General features: G+C 40.1%; 1 protein-coding gene across 3 annotated transcripts in view; it reads right to left on the minus strand.

Annotated features, from left to right (window-relative positions):
- Nucleotides 1–25495, minus strand: part of LOC117557819 (multiple epidermal growth factor-like domains protein 11) — a 164834-nt gene that overhangs the window by 109666 nt on the left and 29673 nt on the right. For all 3 annotated transcript variants that reach the window (XM_034233766.1, XM_034233765.1, XM_034233764.1), the window contains exons 2-4: nt 4956–5089; nt 4173–4274; nt 1730–1830 (exon numbers count right to left, since the gene is read on the minus strand). In XM_034233766.1, the coding sequence (XP_034089657.1) occupies nt 1730–1830; nt 4173–4274; nt 4956–5089 (337 nt within the window). The remainder of the gene's footprint in view (nt 1–1729; nt 1831–4172; nt 4275–4955; nt 5090–25495) is intronic.

Raw genomic sequence — 25495 nt, forward strand, 5'->3', positions numbered from 1 at the left:
TCCGTGGTAAAAACTTTAAGCGGAAATGGATCCACTTTGTAAACGAGGCGGATTGATCTAACTTTGACAGCTCTAACGGCAGATATAGATAACCGCCTGGGTGCAAGTGAAAAGATAACGATTGAGATTGAATCACTGTTCCGCAAGATACACTGCAATTTTAACAAGCCTGTAAAGAAAGAAAGAAAAAAACGTTCTGTGTATCAAGTGGAAAAAAAGTTTGGAAAATAACAATGCAGATGACAGGAAAACATTTTGTTTGTTACAGGGAGGCTGTGTATTTTGGAGATAGTGCTGTCTGAATGGAAACAACAATATTGGATGGGTTTATAAATCAACATTTGATAAAACGCCATGTGCAGCTTTATAGCATCCTTTAGAAAGAGAGCAATGCGTGTCAACTACTCGTGAAAAAAGTCAAATGTTTTGCCCAGTGTAATGTGAACTGAGTAATTTGTTTGGTCTATAAGTCTTTGTTATATCAGACACTTTATTGTTGTCGGTTAAACATTGTTATCAAAAATGCTTTGTACCTTCCAGGTGCTCGGATATGTAAAAGACTTCCAATTGATTTGAGTTTTATTCAGGCTTGGGGAGTAACTGATTTCATGTAACGGTATCACTTAATCAGGATACCCACAAAACTGTATTCCCTTACAGTTAGATCAAAAAGTCAAAATCAGATTACTGTGATACTCCTAAAAAATGTCGGGTTACTAGCAGGATAACATTGTTACTAAAAACCTAAAAAGGGCATGTTGTGTTTGTTGTAAAAGGAGCAGATTTTAGTTATTTGTAAGAAGTGTCCATTGTATTGTTCTGTAGGCTAATACTTTAAGTGTGAATCGATTTATTGCCTGAATTTCAGTAGGTGAACGTTCGCAAGGCACTGTACCAACTTGATGCAATGCAGAAAGCTATTAAATAATAATTGCAATTCATAGAAAATTGCAATTGTAATGTAATTATTCAAGAAACCTTCTTTGCTAACCTTTACAATTATAGATCCTTTACATTCACCTCATACTGTTTTGTACTGCACTGCAAAGCATTTCTACAATTTGTCACACAAATTGAGCGAATGTCCTGCATTTGATAAGTAAATGTATATATTTATGGGAGCAGCAGATTTTTTTGAGATATTTGCCAGAGTTTTTTTTATTTCAATCACGCATAGATGTGATTGAGATTTGAAGCGACACTACACGCGAAACTCACAAGAAATGCCCGGCTCATAGAGAAAAATGTCGATCTATAGATAGATAGATTCCTCTTGAAACTAAAAGAGGATTACCAAGCAGATGAGGTAACAGCAGCTGAAATAAAAAACGTTTAACACACTGTGCAGCATTCACAATCATACAGGTCAACAGTATGCTCATATTTCCAGATTCAGAGATTTTCCCCAACAATACGGGCTTGTTTGTGGATGAGTGTTTGTTAGACAAAAAAAAGGAATTCAAACCAATTATATTCCTTTACTTGCATTGTTCGTGCAAACAATTCACCTATGGTAAAACATTGTTATTAATATTTAAAAGCTAATAGTTGCAATATAAATGTTTACTTTAAGGGTGAGATGGACATTATATTTAAATCGCATTGTCCTGCATGTGGCTTGTTTGCACCTGGTCAACCTACGTATAGGTAGCACAGCATTCTTTTATTATCTTGTATTATCTTTTTAATTTAAAAGCTGCACTGGAATAAAAAGAAAACAACAACTTACGAACACACAGACTTCCACTTTCAAAGAAGCCCGGGCAGCACTGTGAGCGTCGCCTGTACATCGTCCTCACACCTCTCCTGTACGCCGTCTTGTAGCTGATCCTGTACACACACACAAACACAAAAAAGTTGACGTATATGCGATTTTTCTTTCCGTTAAATAGTATATTTACTTAAAGGTTATAACCAACAATAATCATGCTGCTCCATAAAAACATACTAAAAAGTGTACACTCCTGAAAAATAAGCGACACTTTGAGGAAGTCTCTCCCACTCATTCAAGGACGCTGATGTTGTCTTGACATTTTCAGCTTAAGATCAATGACTCAGCTCTTAGCTGGAGGAGCTAAACTGGCGGCTATAAAGCTTAATGTGGTCATTAAAGCCGATGCGCTGACGGTCGCTCATCAAAATGACCACATCAGACGGTGTTGGGTGACTCTGGTGACTGACTGCCTCGGAGCTTCAGCATCAGAAGTGCATGCTGTACGAGGTGACGTGCTGCATGTGGACTGACCGGGTAGTGTTTGTAGATAAGGACGGCAAGGCAATGGTCAAAACGTGATCACAGGAACTGTTTAAAAAATATATCTTTTACTTTATCTTTTTTTGGGCATTAAACTTAAACTTCTGTTCATATAAATATCTTTGTTTTATTTAAATGTATTTCATATTGCACATTATTACATTCCGATTAGTCAATTCGGAATATTTCAAAGGTTATTAACACTTGATAACACACCGCTGCTTAGCAAAATAATGACCGTTGCTAAGGAGGATCAAGGGAGAGAAGGAAAGAGGTTAAAAGACAGAGTGTTGGGCGTCAGATAATTAAGCAGAAGAAGGCAGACAGGAACACACTAACAGGACCACGGTACGGTACGGGCTCTGGCATTGTTTAGAACATGTTCTTGGAAAAGAAACTCAGAACAGACTTGGACTGTTATAGAAAATCCTCGATCAGTGCTACCAACGTTTTAAGTTACGTTGCTGTTGCCAGCCATTGGTAAGCCGTGGAATTGGTTTCTGAACGGAAGCAATGCGATATTTTTTAGGTCAATACAACTATTTAAAGTGGACCTATCATGCTATATTTCAAAAATATATTGTAGGGCCATACCTATATAAAACATGTCTGTGAAGTTTTTTTTTCAAAATACCAAACAGTTCACCCATTGTAGCCATGCCTCATACTGCTCAAACCCCTCTTTTGAAGCCCTGTTAGAGAAATGCAGATTTTAGGTCCTTAGCTTGAAAAAAATAAAATAAGAGTAGGCGGAGCTAATGCCTGATCAGAATTCTACCGGAGATAAAGTTACATTCGGTTGTGATAAAACGCCATCCTGTTTAAACCACGTCAAGGATTATCTCTGAAACAGTATGGAGCTCAAATGCTTTTTCTCTTGCCGGTTTATCACAAGGTGAGTTCTTTTTTTATTTCCTGCTTTTTAAAACACATGTGCTCTACACAGTACAGGTTAGCTCTGAGTGTTAGCGAGGCTTGTTAATGTAAACAAAGACGAGATTACGTCCAAAACACGTCAGGCATTTTGTTTCTGTGGGTCCGCCGACGTCAGTTCGGATGGAAATCTGTATCCGCTCGTTGTACACCCGTTTTAAAAAGATTTGGGTACGGAGGAAAAGAGAGAGGGTTTTATTTTCTGACGCTGCGTGAGTTCCCCCGATGCCCCGGGGACACATATTTGTATAAAAGACATCACAAAGTGCATTTTGCATGATAGGTCCCCGTTAATAATGGAAGTCAATTCGATAGTTTATCTAGTAAGTAGCCGTGTAAAAGCGGGATAATGTGCAGCGAAGCGGTCATCATTGAAAAAATAACCCCCGATCATTGAGGGCGATCATTGAGCCCAACGAGAAGTGGAGGGATCTTGTATTATGACCCTCCCTCCAACTCCATACACAAAGTTGAAGATACATTTTACAGAAATCTTTTATAGATCTCTATAATATTGCTATTCTGAATTATTTTGCCCATGTAGTTCAAATGTGCTATTGTGCCTTATATCAAGAGTATGTATCGGAGCAAGAAAGTCAAAGCTCTGCTTTCAAATTAAATGCATACATACATTTTGTATTTTAATTAGGTCTAAAAGCCATTAACTGTAATCTGCAGAAAGCTTGTCGAAGTTGTGGAATAGATGATTAACACACTTTTTTTACTTTTATTTTTACATTTATCGAGGAAAAAAGCTATTCTTGATTTCAATATTACAGTCAATTGAAATGAATTTATATTTGAACTGTTTGTCAAAACTAAATTAGCAATGTAAGGGCGTCTCCTATGGCTTTTGAATTTCATGCCATTTCTAAACTAAATTCATGAATTGGTTAATTAAAGAATTAGATGATAGTGATAATAATCACTTGTTGCTGCAACAGTGCCCTCTGCAGCTACCATGAGTAGCTGTCTGAGTCCATACCTGTGTCTGGTGCATTTGAACCAGTTGAGGATGTCGGTGCAGCGGGTGTAGTAGACCTGGTCGAATGGATGGGCGTACGACTCCTGCACAGTCACTGCATAGCTGGAGGGATAGGACAAATCAAACACATATTACCGGGGTGCCTGAAAACCATCGCTAAAAGACACATGCAGAATTGAATCCCTAATTTTGAATACATATATCAATAATACATTAACAAGAAGCCTGTTGCACTTCAATTCATGTTTTTCTTTTCCAGTTGCCCTCAAAAACACACATTTTTAAAGAATCTGGACAGAACTACATTTTTGATTTCTGATATTGTCTCTTCAGGGGCTAATTTTGTTTACCTGGAACAATACCTACTGTAGCTGACCCAGGTGTTGACACTCCTGTGTTGAATAAAGGTTACTGAACTGAGTCTAACCTTTGGCGAAAAGTGAAAACTGTAATAGAGGTAATATCCATTTCCACAATTCCCGCTGATTACACTGAGAGATTATCGATCACAGCACATGCACTCTGTAGCTCTCATCAGAAATGACATTGTGCTTTTTACTCAGTGTTGCACTGAGTGGCGAGACCACTCAAGCAGTCACATTAGCATGGCTCTGGATTTACGGCCTCGCCGTGTCCCTAGGAGTAAACCTTTTCCCTTTTGCTTTTGATCATTGGCAAACCCTCGGTCCCTGATTTGTGGCAGGGAGTCCATTAGCTCGCTGCGGCAGTTTTGAGCAGCGTTTATGAATATTGGAGAGTAAACTATATGGGGGGGGGACTGACCTCTCCCAGTGGCTGCACACATTGGGGTCGTCCGGGTTGAGGGGCGTCGCCAGAGCGATGAAGCTGATCAGGAAGAGCCACAGCAGGGCCTGGGGGGGAACCCCACCGACCCCCATTGTCCTCCTCCCTCCGTGCTAGGGGAAGCAGAGAGAGACGGTTAGATTTTACCTTTTAAAAGCATGCAGTGTCGTGTCATAACCCCGATTCTAGGCCATGACAAAAAACAGTGGGATGAAGCAATAGTTCTTAAAACATTTATTGTAATATAAAGCAAAACAAAGGCCAAAATGTGTAGCCGCAACACTTTTGTTTTTGCTCCCATTTTTCATGAGATGAACTCAAAGATCTAAAACATTTTCTATATACACAAAATAACCATTTCTCTCAAATATTGTTCACAAATCTGAAAAAATCTGTGATAGTGAGCACTTCTCCTTTGCCGAGATAATCCATCCCACCTCACAGGTGTGGCATATCAAGATGCTGATTAGACAGCATGATTATTGCACAGGTGTGCCTTAGGCTGGCCACAATAAAAGGCCACTCTGAAACGTGCATTTTTGCTTTATTGGGGGGGTCCGAAAACCAGTCAGTATCTGGTGTGAGGGTTAGGGTTAGGGTAATGTTGTGAATCGAGTGGCCTGTGTTCGTCGTCCATAACATACGCCTGCCCATACCATAACCCCACCACCACCATGGGCCACTCGATTCACAACATTACCCTAACCTTAACCCTACCCCTAACCCTCACACCAGCTACTGACTGGTTTTCAGACCCCCCCAATAAAGCAAAACTGAACATTTCAGAGTGGCCTTTTATTGTGGCCAGCCTAAGGCACACCTGTGCAATAATCATGCTGTCTAATCAGCATCTTGATATGCCACACCTGTGAGGTGGGATGGATTATCTCGGTAAAGGAGAAGTGCTCACTATCACAGATTTTTTCAGATTTGTGAACAATATTTGAGAGAAATGGTTATTTTGTGTTTATAGAAAATGTTTTAGATCTTTGAGTTCATCTCATGAAAAATGGGAGCAAAAACAAAAGTGTTGCGTTTATATTTTTGTTCAGTATAAGTACAATTTTGAGGTTCTGGTACTTTACATTATTTTTCATTTATGCTTCTTTATACTAAGCAAAATATGTTGTTTTACTCTATTATATCTACTAGTAAAATCTTACTCACACATTGATGCTTTAGTGCTTACAATCTAATAATGAATGATTCTTTAACTGAAGGTTGGCTTATGGGCTGCACCCCATTTGGCTGCTTCGGGTTATGCAGCTGTAGGTATGATGTTGAATCTCTCTAAGCTGAGAATCAAACAGCAGCAGGTGGTGCAGATGCTGAGGTAAACTTTCATTCAATCTTTTTGCAGCTTTAAAGTGTTTACAGAGAGTTTGGATCAAAACACTTGAACTCCTATCAAATATGTACTCTATATAAGTCTCCAAAATCCAACCTAACTGAGAGCCCGCCCTCCCAGGTATGATTGATCAATAAGGTCGGGAAATATTAATGTTTTCTATGTCTCAACACTAACAACACCTCGGTTGATTGTTCAATAGTAACGTGTTTTTTTTGTATCTCATTTAATAACATCTTTTATCAACCAATATCCAATGAAATATAAAACGCAACATTTTTACAAGCTACATCATAGTGCTTCTTTTGAGGAATACTTGCTCTGTAAGGCAAACCAATAAAGGCAAAAACATTACTTTTCATGCATTGGTCCATCTTAAGTTTGGGCTATTTTGCTTTCCTTGCAGTGTTCTTTCAGACAGGTGGAAAAACAACATCCAAAAATCCCATAAAGTGTTTTATTTGACTAAATGTGTGTCTGTAGATTTCTCCTTAATTGACAAAACCCTAGCAATAAATATTGCCCTATTTGCATATTTATACATATCATTTCATAAGACATGTAAAACATAATATTATAGTCTTAGCTTACATTTCTCAGTGATATCTATTAGTTAAATGTAAACTATATTCACCTGTATCAGCTTTACATCCACAAAAAACACAAAGGGACATCTTTGATTAAAGTTTGTGTTTCCTTTCAAAATCTAATTTAAGTTAAATTAAGTGACATCTCAATTATTTGTGTCTTACAATCCCGAACTTGCATAACAACTAACAAAAAGAAAATATTCACATCTCTCTCAGAAAATGTTTTAACAAAAAAGATGAACGTGTAGCAAAAAACCTTGTTTGCAATAAATGTCAAAACACAAAGTGCAGCAGGCAGAAGGCAACCAGGGTGTAAATATGGAGATATGTGAATCTGAAATGTAAACTGATTCACAAGGCAATGAAACTTCTGCTTGGGGTGATCCACTGTTATTTTCTTCGGAGCAAAAGGCGGAAGGCTGAATGCATGTCAGGAGAAACGAGCGCCGTGATAGTTGAAACCTCTGTTATTAAATGCAAAAGAAAATAGCAGGGCACGCATGCACTGCCGAGAATACTAATCAAAAAGAAAATCCACGAGGAACATCTCCATGTGTGGTCGTGTGTCCAATCTCTCCATAGAAATGACTCTTTACATGAAGGTTGGACACAACAGTAAGGGCAGCAGCGGGGAAACCTTATTCTTCACAAGAGCTGTCAGTTTAATATAATTGTTTTTTGAAATGCGAACAATTCTCAGTCCAAAAGAAATTGAGGTAGCAGCCATTTTTAGCTTTATTTATTTTTAACAATGGTTGAAAAAGTATTCCGATATTATATTTTAGTAATGGAAGCAATACTACATTGTAAACAAACTATGTTACAAGTAAAAGTCTAAAGTATTGCCATAGAAAGATACTTTTAGAATCAAAAGTGAATAATAATAATTATGGATGCATTAATGTGTTCATCACAGCTAGTTAATGTGGTGCTAATTTAATTACCTGGCACACCAAAAATAAGTATTGTACAAAATAATATTTTATACAAGCAGATAATCTGAATCTGTAAATTCAATTAAATGTCAGATAAATGTAGTGGAGTAAAACGTTTTGTTTTTACGTTTTGTTCTACAACATAAAATACATCAGTCAACACCCCACTGGTGAATGTCATACTTTTTCATGTGGTCTTAAAACAGCAGTTGCTTACAAGTCACTAAGTGAGACTACTAAATGTCATCACAACGACCATTAGCCACCTTTAGCCTAGCAGCAGGAGTGATGTTAGGTCATGTGGTCGTGAGGTAGTTTGTTTATAGCCTAACATTAGCTGTTTACTTCTGGCGATTCCATTAACACTTCAAAAATAATAAAAGTGGTGTTAATATGTGCTGCTGAGAAAAATGTTAAAGTATCATAAACATGTATCTCATTTCCACAATATTCCGAAAACCCAATAGAAAAATCCCATTGTTTTAATGCGAGGTAGCCCTTGCAATGCTAACTTACGATTCAGCCTAAAGCATTTAGAGCAATGCAACTGGACATTTCTGACAAAATTATTAACAAAATCAGTTTTTTTTTCTCTAGTCAGATTTCTAGGCAGCCTAATGGCCGGAATATCTCCATTGAGGCTGCTACATCTTCTAAATGTTTGCACACTGAATGATCCCTGGGAGGGTTGTTGACAGCAGCTGTTGGCATGACAGTGACATAAGACTCAACGGCGGAACGATTCCTCATCGGGCCATTTCAGAGGTGCACACACTGACAGCACTGGAACATCATGGTGATGATGAATAAAACCACTGAGTGACAGAAGAGGCACGAGTCAAAATCTCCCAGACACACTGTCCCGTAAAGGAATGACATTATGATGTTCATGTGTGGACAACCGGAGTGTTCTCATTAGGTGTAATGTGAGCGCGGCTGAGAGGACACAGACAAGCTGGATGTTTTTTTGTTTTGTTTTTTTACAGGTGTCTGCTCCGTGGAGACAGGCTGCAGACAGGTATCATTAAAGCGAAGCTGAATCAGCCTCTGCAAGAATAATCACTGGTGACGATGAGCGGAGGTTGACGTGAGACAAATGTGTTGAGTGAACTTTGGTTAAGGATACAATCTCAAAGTGATATTGTATATTTTTTATTTGTCAACATAAATGACTATGGAGCTAGTTTGTGTTTATACATTTGGGGTTTTAAAAATCCTAAAAGAAATTCCTAAATAATGAAGATTAAGGCCCAGAGGAATAGATATACAGTTCCCTCCAAAACTATTGGAACAGCGAGGCCAATTGCTTTATTTTTGCTGTACACTGAAAACAATTTGGTTTGACATCAAAAGATGAATATGAGACAAAGGGTCAGTATTTCAGCTTTTAATTCCAGGTATACATCTAGATCTGTTAAACAACTGAGAAGATAGCACCTTTTGTTTAAACCCACCCATTTTTCAAGTGAGCAAAAGTATTGGAACAGAGACCTAAAATAGTGTGAAAAGTGAATAATACTTAGTATTTAGTTGCAAATCCTTTGCTTGCAATAACTGCATCAAGCCTGCGACCCATTGACATCACCAAACTTTTGCATTCTTCTTTTGTGATGCTTTTCCAGGCTTTCACCTAAGCCTCTTTCAGTTGTTGTTTGTGTCAGTCTACTCTTTAGCAGGTGTAATGCACGCTCAATAGGATTGTAGTCTGGAGATTGACTTGGCCAGTCTAGAACCTTCCACTTCTTTTCCCTGATAAACTCCTTGGTTGTTTTGGAAGTGTGTTTTGGGTTGTCTTGCGGCATGATGAAGCATCTCCCGATCAGTTTGGTTGCATCTCTCTTTAAATTGGCAGACAAAATGTCTCGGTAGACTTCTGAGTTCATTTTGCTGCTGCCATCCTGTGTTACATCATCAATGAAGATCAATGAGCCCATCCAGAAGAAGCCATGCAAGCCCAAGCCATGACATTACCTCCACCATGTTTTACAGATGAGCTTGTGTGTTTGGAATTATGAGCGGATCCTTTCTTTTTCCACACGTTCCATCACTTTACTAAAGGTTCATCTGTCCATAAAACTTTGTCCCAGAACTTTTGAGCCTCGTCTCTGTACTTTTTGGCAAATTCAAATCTGGCCTACCTATTCTTATTGCTAATGAGTAGTTTGCATCTTCTGGTGTAGCCTCTGTGCTTTTGTTCCCAAAGTCTTCTGCTAACGGTGGATTTTGATACCTTCCCTCCTGCCCTCTGGAGATTGTTGGTGATGTCTCTTTACAAAAAACACCTGTCTGTATGTTCCAATACTTTTGCTCACTTGAAAAATGGGTGGGTTTAAACAAAAGGTGCTATCTTCTCAGTTGTTTAACAGATCTAGATGTAAATACCTGGAATTAAAAGTTGAAATACTGACCTTTTGTCTCATATTCATCTTTTGATGTCAAACCTAATTGTTTTCAGTTTACAAAATAAAGCAATAGTTTTGGAGGGGAACAGGCTTGGATTTTCGTCATTTTAGGGGCACGGCCATTTGGCCTTTGGTGTCACACATTTTTTCAGGGCACAAAGGCCATTGAGGGTAACATTTGGATTTGGAGCTTACAAATAAATAACTTCACTTTCTCATAAGAAAAACACACGAATTACATGGAAAGCAAATCACTTTTTTTTGTATCAATAATGTCAAACATTATTACATTACATTACAGTACATGTCACTTGTTAGACGCTTTTATCCAAAGCGACTTACATACTCAATACTGTGGGCAATCCCCACAGGAGCAATTTGGGGTGAAGTGTCTCAGGGACATGCTGACTGCAGTGGGGTTTGAACCTGTGACCTCCTGATCCGAATACCAACTCACAACCCACTGCACCACACGCCTCCCGTGTGGTGGCGTGTGGTGCAGTGGGTTGTGAGTTGGTATTCGGATCATATATCATATATCATCATATAGGCCTATGCCTCCTTAGTATTACCGTATATACAATGAAATACTCTACTTTGAATAATTTGTGTTTGGTATAATTCCATCTACTACTTCTCCCATTCACAAATCCAAAATCAAATAAAAAATTATATTAATATGTAACAAATATATTCCATTTCAGAGCAGAAGAAACAGCCTTCAAGGGTCAAACTCTGCACATACATCATGCAGCAGTGCACAGTGAAGCTCCAACATTCAATTGTATGAACAAGCAATACTTTGAAATGCAAAAGTGTGTGTGTGTGTGTGTGTGTGTGTGTGTGTGTGTGTGTGTGTGTGTGTGTGTGTGTGTGTGTGTGTGTGTGTGTGTGTGTGTGTGTGTACGAGAGTCTCTTTAATCAACTCCTCACAGCTCCTCATAGCTGTTCAGAAACTAGACAAAAGTTAAACATGTACAAACCACAGACTGTCTGTGTCATGGTGAATACAGTCGCTGGTTTAATTCTGTCTTTAGTACGTTGTTGTGTGTGTGGACGGAGCAGATACAGGTCAGTTTAGCCTGATCGATCTGATCTCCATTCAGAAAACACGCAGTTTAAAACGTTTTTCGCCTGCCGTCTTGTCTGCAGACCGGTATCAGTATGTTGTTACTTCGGCATCATTTTGAAACGTGTGTTACAATTAAATCACGGTAAAATAGGTTAATTTTGTCGTAGTTGGTTTCCACTTGGTTTTTCTCAAAGTAATGATAAACCTGTGAGTTGGATGTAGAAAAGTCAGAATCAATATAGAATTCAGATTGAACTGTAAATTATAGTGTCCGTCCAAAAAATATTTTTTACTTAGTGAAAACTAACCTTGAATGATGGGACAGTAGACTAAAAGCTTTAGGAATCCAAAGTACAACATATAATAAGTACCCTGTATCAAGATTGATGCAAAACAAGTGACATTTGACCTTTAGAGAGGTTTAGCAAAAAAAACTCCACCTCTGGGGTCATTTGGGTGGAAATGGGCGTTTTTGCCATTTTTCTGGAACCCATTGGTCGATTTTGATGATTGACATCTCTTTTGAACCGTTAGAGCCAATAGAATCGAAGGGGAAATTCCACATACACACCAACGTTACCATTGTGAAGTCGGGGCTATGCGCACGCAGTTTCTCCAAATAGAAACCTGTCTCACGCTCTGAAATCTGAAAACTTAAAAGTTGGTTTATTGCTGATGGATTATTAGAAATCATTTCAAAGGGACACAGACACATTGGACTAACCTATGGATTAACCTTCAGCAGCGTTTTTATCGTTTTAATGCCATTGAAGACAACTTTTGATCAGACAACGACAAAGTTAAACAATATTGCTGTTTTGGTTACCTAGCGCCACGTGTTTTGATGTCTGTTTTTGTTTATTATGTTGCGAGTTCTTATCATGGAGTGATGATGTATATACCTATCGATTCTGTGCAGGGCCGTATCCAGGATTTCCTAAATACCGAGGTCCAAACATGCTAGGGGAGTTCGGGGGATATCCCCCGAGATTTTTGGGATTTTCATGATCTAGTTATGGTGCTTTTTAAGTCCTATGGGGGGTCACAAATTGGATAATATATCGATTTCAAACCATGTCAGTGGGCTGACAATGTCAGCATCAATTATTTTGAAAGTGTAATAAGAATAAGAATAAGAATCAGTTGATTGTTACTATTAATGATCTGGACATGCAGAAGAGGCTAAAATGATCACAAAACATTGTCAACATCAGTGGCGAGCCGTGACTTTTATACCTAGGCCCTCTGACCCCCACCCCTTCCCTCGAGTTATTACGTCACAGCGTATACGTATACTTCAGCGGAATATCAAAACAACGGCCCGGGGTGCAAAACGCATCAATGAAAGCGACCCTCTACCACACAAAACAACACCTGTAAATAACCCTATTTGTGTTCTTTGAAATTGAAAAGGATATTGCATTGTGTTTGTTACTTTCGTTGCAGTTGTATGTCTTAAGTGTAATTTGGCATGCTTTTATTTTGAAGGCGAGTTAACGCTGTCGACAGGAAGTTGTTGTTGCTATGGAAACAAGAACCGTTTCACAGCGGGCAGAACTTGTCATAAAGTCCACGATAATAACACCCACCCATTTAGCGGGAAGATATGATTGGTCAATTGTACTGTCATTTGACATTACTCTCTCGTTCAGTTACTATAGCGGGGCCCTCTGTGAATTCATAGCTGGACCGCCTGGACGTCCAACAGCTCCTCTCTTCACAGTAACTTGCAGAGACGAGCTTCTTTCATTTAACTCTTCACATTCCAACATAAACTGAATAGGCAGATTCGAAGGATTTATTTCTTTGGAAATGTTATTTTAAATACAATTAAATCAAGTTATTTTGGTAAAACTAATGAAAAATATAACTAAAAAAATATATAATTTGTTTTAATGTTTTTAAATATTATTTTGTAGAATATCTTAGGCCCTCACAGAGGGCCCTGACGGCTAACCTACAGCCTCTCTTCCATCTTCTTGAGTCTCTCTGTCTTCTTCCTGTTCATTACTCTCTCTGTCCTCTACGCTTTCTCTTTGTTCAATCTCTCCCTCGTTGTTCAACTTTTTGCTCCTCTTCACTTGTCGCTCCTGCCAGTGAATCAAAAGGCAATGTCAAGTCACAATTTAGTTCATTCACTTGTCTTGTTTGCCATTCTTTTTTTAATGTTAAATCTGTTTTGTTTGATTCTCAAAAGAAGAACAAAGAATGTAAGCAAATTGTGTTTTATACACTTGTAATGTTTATGATGACAATCATCACAAGACTATTGTTATAGACAACATTTCTCTCTCTCCCTCTCTCTGATAGATCAGATCCGAGAGAGAGAGAGAGAGACGAGAGAGCGAGAGATAGAGAGCTAGAGACGAGCGATCTGAGCTGAGCGAGGCTAGCTTTCAGATCAGCTCGATCAGAGCTCTCTCTCTATATAGCTATCTAGATCGATCTCCTCTCTCTATCTCTCTCTCTCTCTCTTCTCTCTCTCTCTCTCTCTCTCTCTCTCTCTCTCTCTCTCTCTCCACAAGCTGATGTTCGACTGACGTATTAGTCTTCTCTATATCTGAGTCAGTCTGTGAAACAATACAATGTTATATCTTCGATGTTTTACTCAAATTGAAATAAAAGAAAAGCATTACAACGTTTGTTAAAAGGTAATCCTTCTGACATTGGATGAATGTAATTAACTTTAGCTCTCTAGCTAGTTTATTCACGCAATTTAAACCAAAGTATAGCCTATAGCTGCAATATAAGTTAGTGTGCATGTTATCGGACGTCCACTGACTAACGTAGAGCGTTCACACAGGATCTGCTGGTCATATGATGTCCTGATGAGCAGAAACACAAGCAGCCCGCTGGACTCAGATCTCTAGATACCTCATCACTCCTCCGCTGCTCCGGTACAAGTCCGGGCTGCGGTGATTTCTTGATACATGTCGTCTTCTTCTGTTTGCTTTAATCGAGGCTACGTAGTTATGCAGCGCCCCCATGGTCAGTAAATGGAAGTACTACAAACAACCTCGTTTAGTGTAATTATTTCACAAGTTTTGTTATATACACAGCTCGGAAAATATTACCAAGGTCCGGACCTCGGTGACCTCAATGGTAGATACGGCCATGATTCTGTGTATTCTCACGATACTAATCGATATGTTGGATGTGCAGTTACGATAAGTAATAAGGGTGTTATACTGTGTTTTCTGTGCAAACGATGTTAGCATTTTTTCGCCCAGGGCTAATTTAGAGGCTCAGCATTAGCTTTGTGATCAATTAGCTGAGTTTCTTCCCGTTAAATTGATATATTCATTCATAGTTTATTAAATATAAAGAAGCCCTCAGACACTAGCCACTTTCCTGCAGATGATGCGATATTTTCAGGGCTTCACGGCCAGACCGAGGGGCAATGATGGCCATGGCCGTCATGGCCGCCGTGAAAATCCCACACTGGAGGGGACTGTAAAACACTTTTAAAACAATTTAGTATCAGAAGCAGAACCTAAATAAAAGCTCTTTATTTTTTCCATACTGCCTGTGCTGCAGCACCTCTTTTCACCCTCTGTCCCAGAGCTCAGTCTGCTCTGATTGGTTAGCCGCTTAGAGATGTCCCGCCCCTTAGACTATCACGTACAATTAGTTGGAGCGCTAGCCAATAGAAGTGCGTGTGACAGTGATGTCACTATGTCAAGTCATACGAAATTCTGATGAATAAGCCCAGTTTCCGCATTTAAAATCAGTTAAAAGACAGTGGTTATGAAAATGGATTTAACCCACACTTACTATGATCTTCATTACATACACAGTTAATCATTTGAAATCTAATTTAGACCGATGACAATCATATTAGATTAATATTAACCCTAGAACTGCAGACAATATAGCGAGGACTCAATCAAAAAGTCTGTTCAAAAAGGCACAATTCCAGGTAAGAAAATCATATATGGCATTTGCCATTACACATATTTTAATTTAAATGTCTGTTAACACTAGAACCGCCAACAGCGTCAGCACCTACATAGATATCATTTTCAAATCATTTAATTTGTTCCCCTTCATAATTTCCTTATAAACTAAGGACGATTTAAAACTCACTTAATTGGGTTCATTTTTAAATTGCTTCAGTTTATCATCATAACAGATCAAAAAATTCAGATTCATTCTACAATAAATCAAGGAATGATGCACTTCTACAAACAAAAACAATATAATTAAAACATTTAAACAAACTACTAAAAGTAGATGAACTACATTATTCAAAAGTTTACAGTAACTTCTGATAATAACACAGGGGAAATAAACGAGGCATCTCTCTCTAATAATAATAATAATTAAAACTGCGGTCGCACTTGTGCGCGCAGTGATGAGCGGGCCCTCGCGTCCGTGCGCCTGTCGGGGAGGGCGGCAGGTCGTCCCGGCGTCAAGCAGACGCGCGCGAGTCCTGGGAAATGAGCCGTTTGTCATTTCTCTAATTTTCGCGTCCCAGACTCCCAGGTGCTCCGGCAGCGACCCGGAAACGGATGTCGAAGGAAAACAAATTTCTCTAAAGGGTCGTCGAGGATCGATTATCGAGTCAGGCTGTCTGGAGGAGCCGTAACCGAGGATGCACTGATTTAGAGGAGAGAGGAGTGTCTCTGGAGGAGCTATAACCGAGGGTACACTGAAGTATTCTCCTGAGACGATTTCAGCCAACAGTGATGTTTAAAAGAGGCGTGACGCATGGCTGGACTTCTGTCAAATGAAGCACAGCTCTGCAAACTGTTCCTGTTGTGATTATAAGTTATTTGAGATGATAAAATGTGCATCAGACTTTCTGCCCTTTACCGTTTGTTTACTCACTAATCACATGTCCCCTGGATGTTAGGTGATGTTACAGTGAGAACAGCTGCTGAGGTCAGTGCAGAAAGCAGAACAGTGTGTATAATATATATCGCTCAATAACAAAAGTAACAGGCCTACATGTCACACTTTTTTTTGTAGGCTTTAGGAGATATCTACAAATAAACATTAGGGTTAGGGTTAGGGTTAGCGAGTGTATAGGTGTCAGTTGTAATGAATATGCCGCCAGCAAAGGGTGTTGTTGGACTAACAGTAGGTGTGTGTGTGTGTGTGTGTGTGTGTGTGTGTGTGTGTGTGTGTGTGTGTGTGTGTGTGTGTGTGTGTGTGTGTGTGTGTGTGTGTGTGTGTGTGTGCGTGTGTGTGTGTGTGTGTGTGTGTGTGTGTGTGTGTGTGTGAGAGTTGATGTGCCAGGCAAACAGGCAGGCCTCAGTAGCTTATCTGACATATAATTGGTGAAAAATGGTACATTCTCCGTTAGCCTACGAGCTCCCCGTTTGAGCGAAGGACTATTCCTTCTCAATGTAGCATGACATTGGATATGCGCTGAAGTTGTCCTGGATTGGAATTGTTCCGATCATTCCCCTATGAGGAGTTTACAGAAATGTCCTTAAAATGCATGAAAAACGGCCAATTTTCAAAATGGCCAACTTTCTGGTGGGCGGGGCTAATGGAAGGCAATTTGAAATATGTGTGCAATCATAATAGCAATATGTATACAGCGTTTCGTGAATATCGGAAAAAACTATATGCGACCAGTTTGGAGCAATTTGCGCCATGTGAATAGTCAAAATGGTGTATTCGCTGTTAGCCTACGACCTCCACGAGTAATTGTTCAAAAATGTGCTCCTGAATTAAGTATCCTATTGGATAGGGGCTAAACCTGTCCTGCATTGGAATTTTTCTGATCATTCCCCCTAGGAGGAGTTTGCAAGAACGTGCGTAAAATGGCTGAAAAACGCACATTTTTCAAAATGGCCGACTTTCTGGGGGCGGGGCTAATGGAAGGCAATTTGAAATATGTGTGCAATCATAATAGTAATATGTATACAGCGTTTCCTGAATATTGGAAAAAGTATACGCGAGTATTTGGAGTAATTTGTGACATGTAAATCGTCAAAAATGGAAAGTTCTCCGTTCGCTTACGAAGTCGTCGTTTGAGCGATCAACTATTCCTTCGCAATTTAGCATCACATTGGAAATGGGCTGAACTTGTCCTGGATTGGATTTTTTCCGATCATTCCCCTAGGAGGAGTTCGCAAGAACGTGCGTAAAATGGCTGAAAACCGCACATTTTAAAAGATGGCCGACTTTCTGGGGGGCGGGGCTAATGGAAGGCAATTTGAAATATGTGTGCAATCATAATAGCAATATGTATACAGCGTTTCGTGAATATCGGATTAACTATATCCGAGTAATTTGGAGTAATTTGCGACATGTAAATCGTCAACAATGGTGTATTCGCTGTTAGCTTACGACCTCCACGATTGAGCTATCAAAAATATTCTTTTCCATTAAGTATCATATTGGATAGGGGCTGAACGTGTCCTGGATTGGAATTTTTCCGATCATTCCCCTAGGAGGAATCCGCACGAATGTGCTTAAAATGCATAAAAAACGCACATATTTCAAAATGGCCGACTTTTTGGGGGGCGGGGCTAATGGAATGTATGTACAAATATGTCCGCAATTCCATGAGGAATATCTGTGCCAACATTCGTGAAGTTCTGAGAAACTATATGCGACTACCACACAATAGGGGGCGCTAGTGAGCAGTTTTTTTGAAAATGTAGGTTTTTTTTTTACATTATGGAAAAGGTCGTGGGCTGTGACTCGTGTACCAATTTTTGCGTAACGAAAACCATTTTAGCTCATCGTCATAAAAAAAAAAGTACAGGCCACGCCCACATTTGTCATTCGTTGTGACACTTTAAATATAAGTCCATACTCATCCCCAGAGTATGTCTACAAAAAAGAAAAATATTTCGTCCATCAGTTCATGAGTTAGACATTTGTCATGTTTTTGGCGCCCCCTATAGTCCAAAATGGAAATTACTTTTTGTGCTTCTTCCCCAATACAGACTGAACCTTACCACCAAAATGTGTGTTTTTTTGGTACATTGTTGATGAGTTATGAGCATTTATATCTAAGCCCCGCCTTTTTGCGAAGACATTTAGAGTAATGACGACCACATTTATCAACTGAACATGCTCATTTCCTACGATAATGTGTCTGACCCTCCGGCGATACTGTATACTGAGTTTGGTGTTGAAAAACCCAAATTTGAAATTTAAGTGAATATTTAACTGTTTTTCAAATTATGCTAATTTAAAAAAAATAAAGTAGGCGGAGCTTACGGGTACTTGGACCTTATATGTAGAGCAGGTCCACCCGAGTAAGTGTGAAAAATTTCAGGTCATTTGGAGTTACGGTGCAACTTTGTACATCTTTCCAAAAACGGAAATGGCCATAGGTGGCGCTAGAGAGCATGTTGGACAATTTGAACACATTGACTCCAGAATATCAAATTTTTCACCGATTCTGGAATCTGTGCAAAATTATACAACTTTCTCAGCATCCTAAAGGCCTGAAAATAAGCATTGAAATATGGAATAATAATAATAATACCACGAATAACAATAGGTATCCTTGCACTTCGTGCTAGGACGCCGTTGGGTCCTAGCACTCTCGTGCTCGGGCCCTAATTAAAACTGCGGTCGCACTTGTGCGCGCAGTGATGAGCGGGCCCTCGCGTCCGTGCGCCTGTCGGGGAGGGCAGCCGGTCGTCCTGGCGTCAAGCAGACGTGCGCGAGTCCTGGGAAATGAGCCGTTTGTCATTTCTATAATTTTCGCGTCCCAGACTCCCAGGTGCTCCGGCAGCAACCCCGAAACGGATGTCGAAGGAAAACAAATTTCTCTAAAGGCTCGTCGAGGATCGATTATCAAGGAGGCTGTCTGGAGGAGCCGTAACCGAGGATACACTGATTTAGAGGAGAGAGGAGTGTCTCTAGAGGAGCTATAACCGAGGGTACACTGAAGTATTCTCCTGAGACGATTTCAGCCAACAGTGATGTTTAAAAGAGGTGTGACGCATGGCTGGACTTCTGTCAACAAAGCACAGCTCTGCAAACTGTTCCCGTTGTGATTATAAGTTATTTGAGATGATCAAATGTGCATCAGACTTTCTGCCCTTTACTGTTTGTTTACTCACTAATCACATGTGCCCTGGATGTTAGGTGATGTTACAGTGAGAACAGCTGCTGAGGTCAGTGCAGAAAGCAGAACAGTGTGTATAATATATATCGCTCAATAACAAATGTAACAGGCCTACATGTCACACTTTATTTGTAGGCTTTAGGAGATATCTACAAATAAACAGTAGGGTTAGGGTCAGGGAGTGTCTTTTGTAATGAATATGCCCCCAGCAAAGGGCATTGTTGGACTAACAGTAGGTGTGTGTGTGTGTGTGTGTGTGTGTGTGTGTGTGTGTGTGTGTGTGTGTGTGTGTGTGTGTGTGTGTGTGTGTGTGTGTGTGTGTGTGTGTGTGTGTGTGTGTGTGTGTGTGTGTGTGTGTGTGTGTGTGTGTGTGTGTGTGTGTGTGTGTGTGTGTGTGTGTGTGTGTGAGAGTTGATGTGCCAGGCAGACAGGCAGGTCTCAGTAGCTTATCTGACATATAATTGGTCAAAAATGGTACATTCTCCGTTAGCCTACGAGCTCCCCGTTTGAGCGAAGGACTATTCCTTCTCAATGTAGCATGACATTGGATATGCGCTGAAGTTGTTCTGGATTGGAATTTTTCCGATCATTCCCCTAGGAGGAGTTTGCAAGAATGTGCTTAAAAAGCATGAAAAACGCACATTTTTCTAAATGGCCGACTTCCTGGGGGGCGGGGCTAATGGAAGGCAATTTGAAATATGTGTGCAATCATAATAGTAATGTGTATACAGCGTTTCGTGAATATCGGAAAAACTATATGCGAGCAGTTTGGAGCAATTTGCGCCATGTGAATCGTCAAAAATGGTGTATTCGCTGTCAGCCTACGACCTCCACGAGTAATTTTTCAAAAATGTGCTCCTCAATTAAGTATCCTATTGGATAGGGGCTAAACCTGTCCTGCATTGGAATTTTTCTGATCATTCCCCTAGGAGGAGTTCGCAAGAACGTGCGTAAAATGGCTGAAAAACGCACATTTTTCAAAATGGCCGACTTTCTGGGGGGCGGGGCTAATGGAAGGCAATTTGAAATATATGTGCAATCATAATAGCAATATGTATACAGCGTTTCGTGAATATCGGAATAACTATATCCGAGTAGTTTGGAGTCATTTGGAGTAATTTGTGACATGTAAATTGTCAAAAATGGTGTATTCGCTGTTAGATTACAACCTCCACGAGTGATTTAAAAAAAATGTGCTCCTCAATTAAGTTTCATATTGGATAGGGGCTGAACGTGTCCTGGATTGGAATTTTTCCGATCATTCCCCTAGGAGGAGTTCGCAAGAACGTGCGTAAAATGGCTGAAAAACGCACATTTTTCAAAATGGCCGACTTTCTGGGGGGCGGGGCTAATGGAATGTATTTACAAATATATCCACAATTCCATGTGAGATGTCTGTGCCAAAATTCGTGAAGTTCTGAGAAACTATATGTGACTACCACACAATAGGGGGCGCTAGTGAGCAGTTTTTTTGAAAATGTACGTTTTTCTTTTACATTCTCGAAAAGGTCCTGGGCTCTGACGTGTGTCCAAAGTTTTGCGTCCGAAGCTCATTTTATGCTATCGCAATTTAAAATAATGTATAGGCCACGCCCACATTCTGCATTTGTTTCGACACTTTGAATCTAAGTTCGTAGTCGCCCCGAGAGTATGTGTAAAAAAAAAAAAAAAAGATTAGTCCATCCGCTCTTGAGTTATAAATTAGTGGTGTTTTTGGCGCCCCCTATCGTACAAAATGAAAATGCTTTGGTGTGCCTATTCCCCAAGACAGACTGAACGTTTCCACCAAAATCTGTGATGTTTGGATACATTGTTGATGAATTATGAGCATTTCTTTCTAAGCCCCGCCTTTTTGCGAGTACGTTTTAATTCATGGCGGAAATATTTATCGTTTGAACATGCTCATCTCCTAGGGTAATGTGTCGGACCCTCCACCGATGCTGTATACGAAGTTTGGTGTTGATAAACTGAACATTTAAATGTAAGTGAATATTTAACTGTGTATGTAAATTATGCCAATTTTTTTTTTAAATATGTAGGCGGAGCTTAGGGTTCCAATTGGATTATTTGTAGAGCAGGTCCACCCGGATATGTTTGCAAAATTTTAGGTCATTCGGAGTTACGGTGCGACTTTGTGAATTTTTCCGAAATGGAATTGAGATAGGTGGCGCTAGCGAGCATGTTAGAATATTTTAACAAATTGAGTCCAGAATATTGTAATTTTCACCGATTCTGGAATCTATGCAAAATTATACAACATTGTGTAGCGTCCAAAAGGCCTCAAAAACAGGAAAGATGGCGACTAAAAATAATAATACCACCAATAACAATAGGTATCCTCGCACTCCGTGCTCGGGCCCTAATAATGGGTTCCATTTATAAAGCACTTCATATTTGATTTCAAATCCCGAAGTGCTACAAGTAGTGAGCATGAACAGTATAAATAAACATTACACAACACGGTAGAATTAATAAAAAGCAATACAAAAATAAAAAATAAATAAAAGGGTGATAAAAAGGTCTAGGCAAAGGCTCTTTTGAAGAGATGGGTTTTGAGGCCTTTTTTAAAAGCCTCCACGGTCTGTGGTGCTCTCATTTGGTCGGGGAGAGCATTCCACAGACTGGGAGCAGCCGAGCAGAAGGCCCGGTCTCCCATAGTACAGAGTTTAGTCCTGGGGGGTTTGAGGAGGTTGGAGTTGCTGGAGCGGGTGGTCCGCAGGGAGGTATGGGGGGTGAGGAGTTCCTTGAGGTAGGGAGGGGCAGTTCCATGGACACACTGGTGGGTGAGGACGGAGACCTTGAATTCGATCCTCACTTCCACGAGTAGCCAGTGTAGTGTTTTAAGGATGGGGGTGATGTGATCATATTTGCGCACCCTCATCAGGATCCTAGCAGCGCTGTTCTGAATGTATTGGAGCTTCTGGATGCTTTTGTTAGGGATCCCGATGAGGAGTGCATTGCAGTAGTTCAGCCTGGAGGAGACAAAGGCATGGACCAGCTTTTCGGCGTCAGACAGAGTGTGGGGCGGAGTTTGGCGATGTTCCTGAGCAGAGTTGGGTGTAACGCGTTACTGTAATAATATTACTTTTGCCGGTAACGGAGTAGTGTAACGCGTTACTTTTATAATTTAGTAATCACACTACAGTTACTAACATTGCCCCGACACGCGTTACTTTGTTACTTTTATAAAATAATCACACTCACTGACAGACTAGAGGGGTTTCCGCCGCAGGTTTACAGTCTATGGTTTATATACATGTAGGCCTATGTAATCTGCGTGACTTGCGAGACCACATCTCCGCGTGCAGTGCTGCATAAACATGGCTGAGTCTTTTCATCTGTAAACTCCCTCAACGGGGCCGCTCGCTCTCTTTTGTTGATCGCCCTCTCACGGGTGAACAGTTCAATGTCCCGCTTCATTGTAGGAATTCTGTCTCTACCACTTTAGTTTGACCATCTCTGTTACTAAGTTATGGAATACTAAATACATAAGTAATTAGATACCTTACCGTTACTGCGCTCATAAAGAATGATAAGAATAATGCGTCTTGAACTGGTTTCATTAATTAGTGTCTTGACGTTTCACAGACTGTTAGCTTGTTGTGTGGCTGGTAGCCTATTTTAGAGCATATCAAAAGAAAGACTTGTGTTATGTCTTCTTTAATGCAATAGTAATTGGGGGTGCAAGTGGAGTCTCGCAGAGGCAAAACTGTGGCGCGCTTACACTGTAGGTGCGCCGCAGTCTGCGTGATCTGCCAGTAGGGAGGGGCGGGCCGGCCCTGCGAGTAAAGTAACGAGTAAAGTAACGAGTAAAGTAACGAGTAAAGTAACGAGTTACTTTATGTAGAGAGTAACGAAGTAGTGTCATATATTACTTTTTTAAAAAGTAATATGTAATATGTAATATATTACTTTTTTTTAGTAACGACCCCATCTCTGTTCCTGAGGTGATAAAAGGAGTTCTTGCACAGCTGTTTAATGTGGGCCTCAAAGGTCAGATGGGCGTCCATTTTAACACCCAGGTTGGTGACTATTGAGGAGAGGGTAATGTCCTGTCTCTCTCTCTCTTTACCGTTTTGTCTTCTCTTTGCAATGCTTAATCGATTTGAAACCAAGTCTAACGTAGCTTAAACTTAACGTTAGCTTTCTAGCTAACACAACACACGCACGTAGCCTACCTTTCTCTGTGGGTTTTTTGTAGTGACGAATGAAGTTGGATGTTGTGGTGGTCGTGTCACTGATCTTTATGCTGCAGACCCTGCATAATCCTTGAATCCAAACTTGACTATTTTTGGAGTAAAGCTAGCCGCTGCCATGTTAACTGAGACTCCTGCCTTCTAGTGGGTTGCCAGGTTTGCGCGCATGGCGCTATAATCACATTTCGAAAAAACTAAACGTAATATCTCACTACAAAAACAAACACAAATATTTTATTTTAAAAAGTCAAGTCCTTTCAAGTCATCTGTCTCAAGCTTAAGTCAAGTCTCAAGTCATGAATACCAAGTCAAAGTCAAGTCAAGTCTTTTATCAATGTTAGTCAAGCAAGTCTCAAGTCCAAAAATATGCGACTCGAACTCGAGTCCCCACCTCTGATAAATTGTAGAAAAAGCACATTACAGTGTTACAAGGCTTAAATCGAGACAGAAAAATATTTGATCAAATTACAATTGAAGGGACCATTTCAAACTAATGTAATTAAGGAATAAACTATTTCACATTGAGACACAAACATGGGCTGACCTTAGCCGCTTTCACACCGCAGGACTTGCCGTACTTTAGTGCCGGCACTAAAGTACCACGGCACTGAATCCGCCAGGGGGCTAGTGCCAATCGCATTCACACCGCAGTACTTTCCCTGAGGCAAGATTATGCTGACGTCACTTCGTCTTCTTCATCTCTGGGTTTACTGGCAGGCCGCAAAACCACTTTGCGGCGAGTACAAAAAAAAATGAGAGAAGAAGAACTACACGGGGGGGGGGGGGGCGTTTTGTTTACTTTCCGACCTAAGACATGATGGAGTTCATAAGGGTAATTTGCAAATAAAATACCCCATTATAACAATGGACTTTATCTTTATGTATTTATTATATATTACCCCCTCAGGCTGATTTTGGAAAAGGACATTAACCCTTGTTTGGTGTTTTTCCCTTAATTATCTAAAACAAATGACATGATAAATTACTTGTGTTTCTGCCCCTGCCATTGCTGCACAAGGTTGCAACATTGTAGATAAATTCAACCACCGACACCTGTCTGCTCTCACATTCTTCTATTCTGCAAATTTGGGGTGGGACACAATAAATAAAGCTTTGCCAGTTTGTTTGTTTTATTGCACAGTCAAGACATAACAATAACGGCATCACGCTGTTCCAGGTGTGTCGTATGCATGTTGAAGTTAAATAAAAGTGTGAAATGTAAAATAAAGTGTAAGTAGTTTCAAAACAATGTAACACACCTTAGTGCAAGTTATGTGTCAGTATTAAAAAAACAGTGGCAATATAGTTATATAATAACAATAGAAAATCGTTACCACTCTTATTATTGTGGTCTTTAATTTTTGTATAGTCCTGCCTGAGTTTCTTTATTTTTACCCGGCATCTGTGCACGATTCCCAGCTCAAGTAGCTTTTGCGAACATCGCTCAAAACATTTGGAGTTGGGAACTGCTTTCTGTAGAAGCTGCTGCATCCCGTCCTCAGAGTAAATTGCCAGAAGCGCCGACACTTCCTCATCATTCCACCGCTCCGGTGTTGTAGTACGTGTGGTCATAACTGCTTTAAAGTACAAAAAAACGACTCGCTCAGGTGTGGATGTGGTTTTGTAGCGAGGAAAAAAATGGCTGCCTAACAAAAAAAATTCAGAGTCTAACGGGGCGTGGTTTGAAATTCGCCCAGCCAATAGAAATAGAATAGAAATTGGCACTCTTTTATCACCAGGTTCGTACCACCTCTCTAGCAGGGACTGAAAATGGCCAAAAGAGTTCCCGGCACTGAGTAGTCCCGGCGGTGTGAACGCGACATTATTGGTACTAACGGAACTAAAGAACCAAAGTACCAGGGAAAGTCCTGCGGTGTGAATGCGGCTCTTGAGTGAATCTGATGAAATGCAATCTGTTGTGAGACTGAACTC

The sequence above is a fragment of the Gymnodraco acuticeps genome, unplaced genomic scaffold (genome assembly GCF_902827175.1).
Source record: "Gymnodraco acuticeps unplaced genomic scaffold, fGymAcu1.1, whole genome shotgun sequence".
Taxonomy (NCBI): Eukaryota; Metazoa; Chordata; class Actinopteri; order Perciformes; family Bathydraconidae; genus Gymnodraco; species Gymnodraco acuticeps.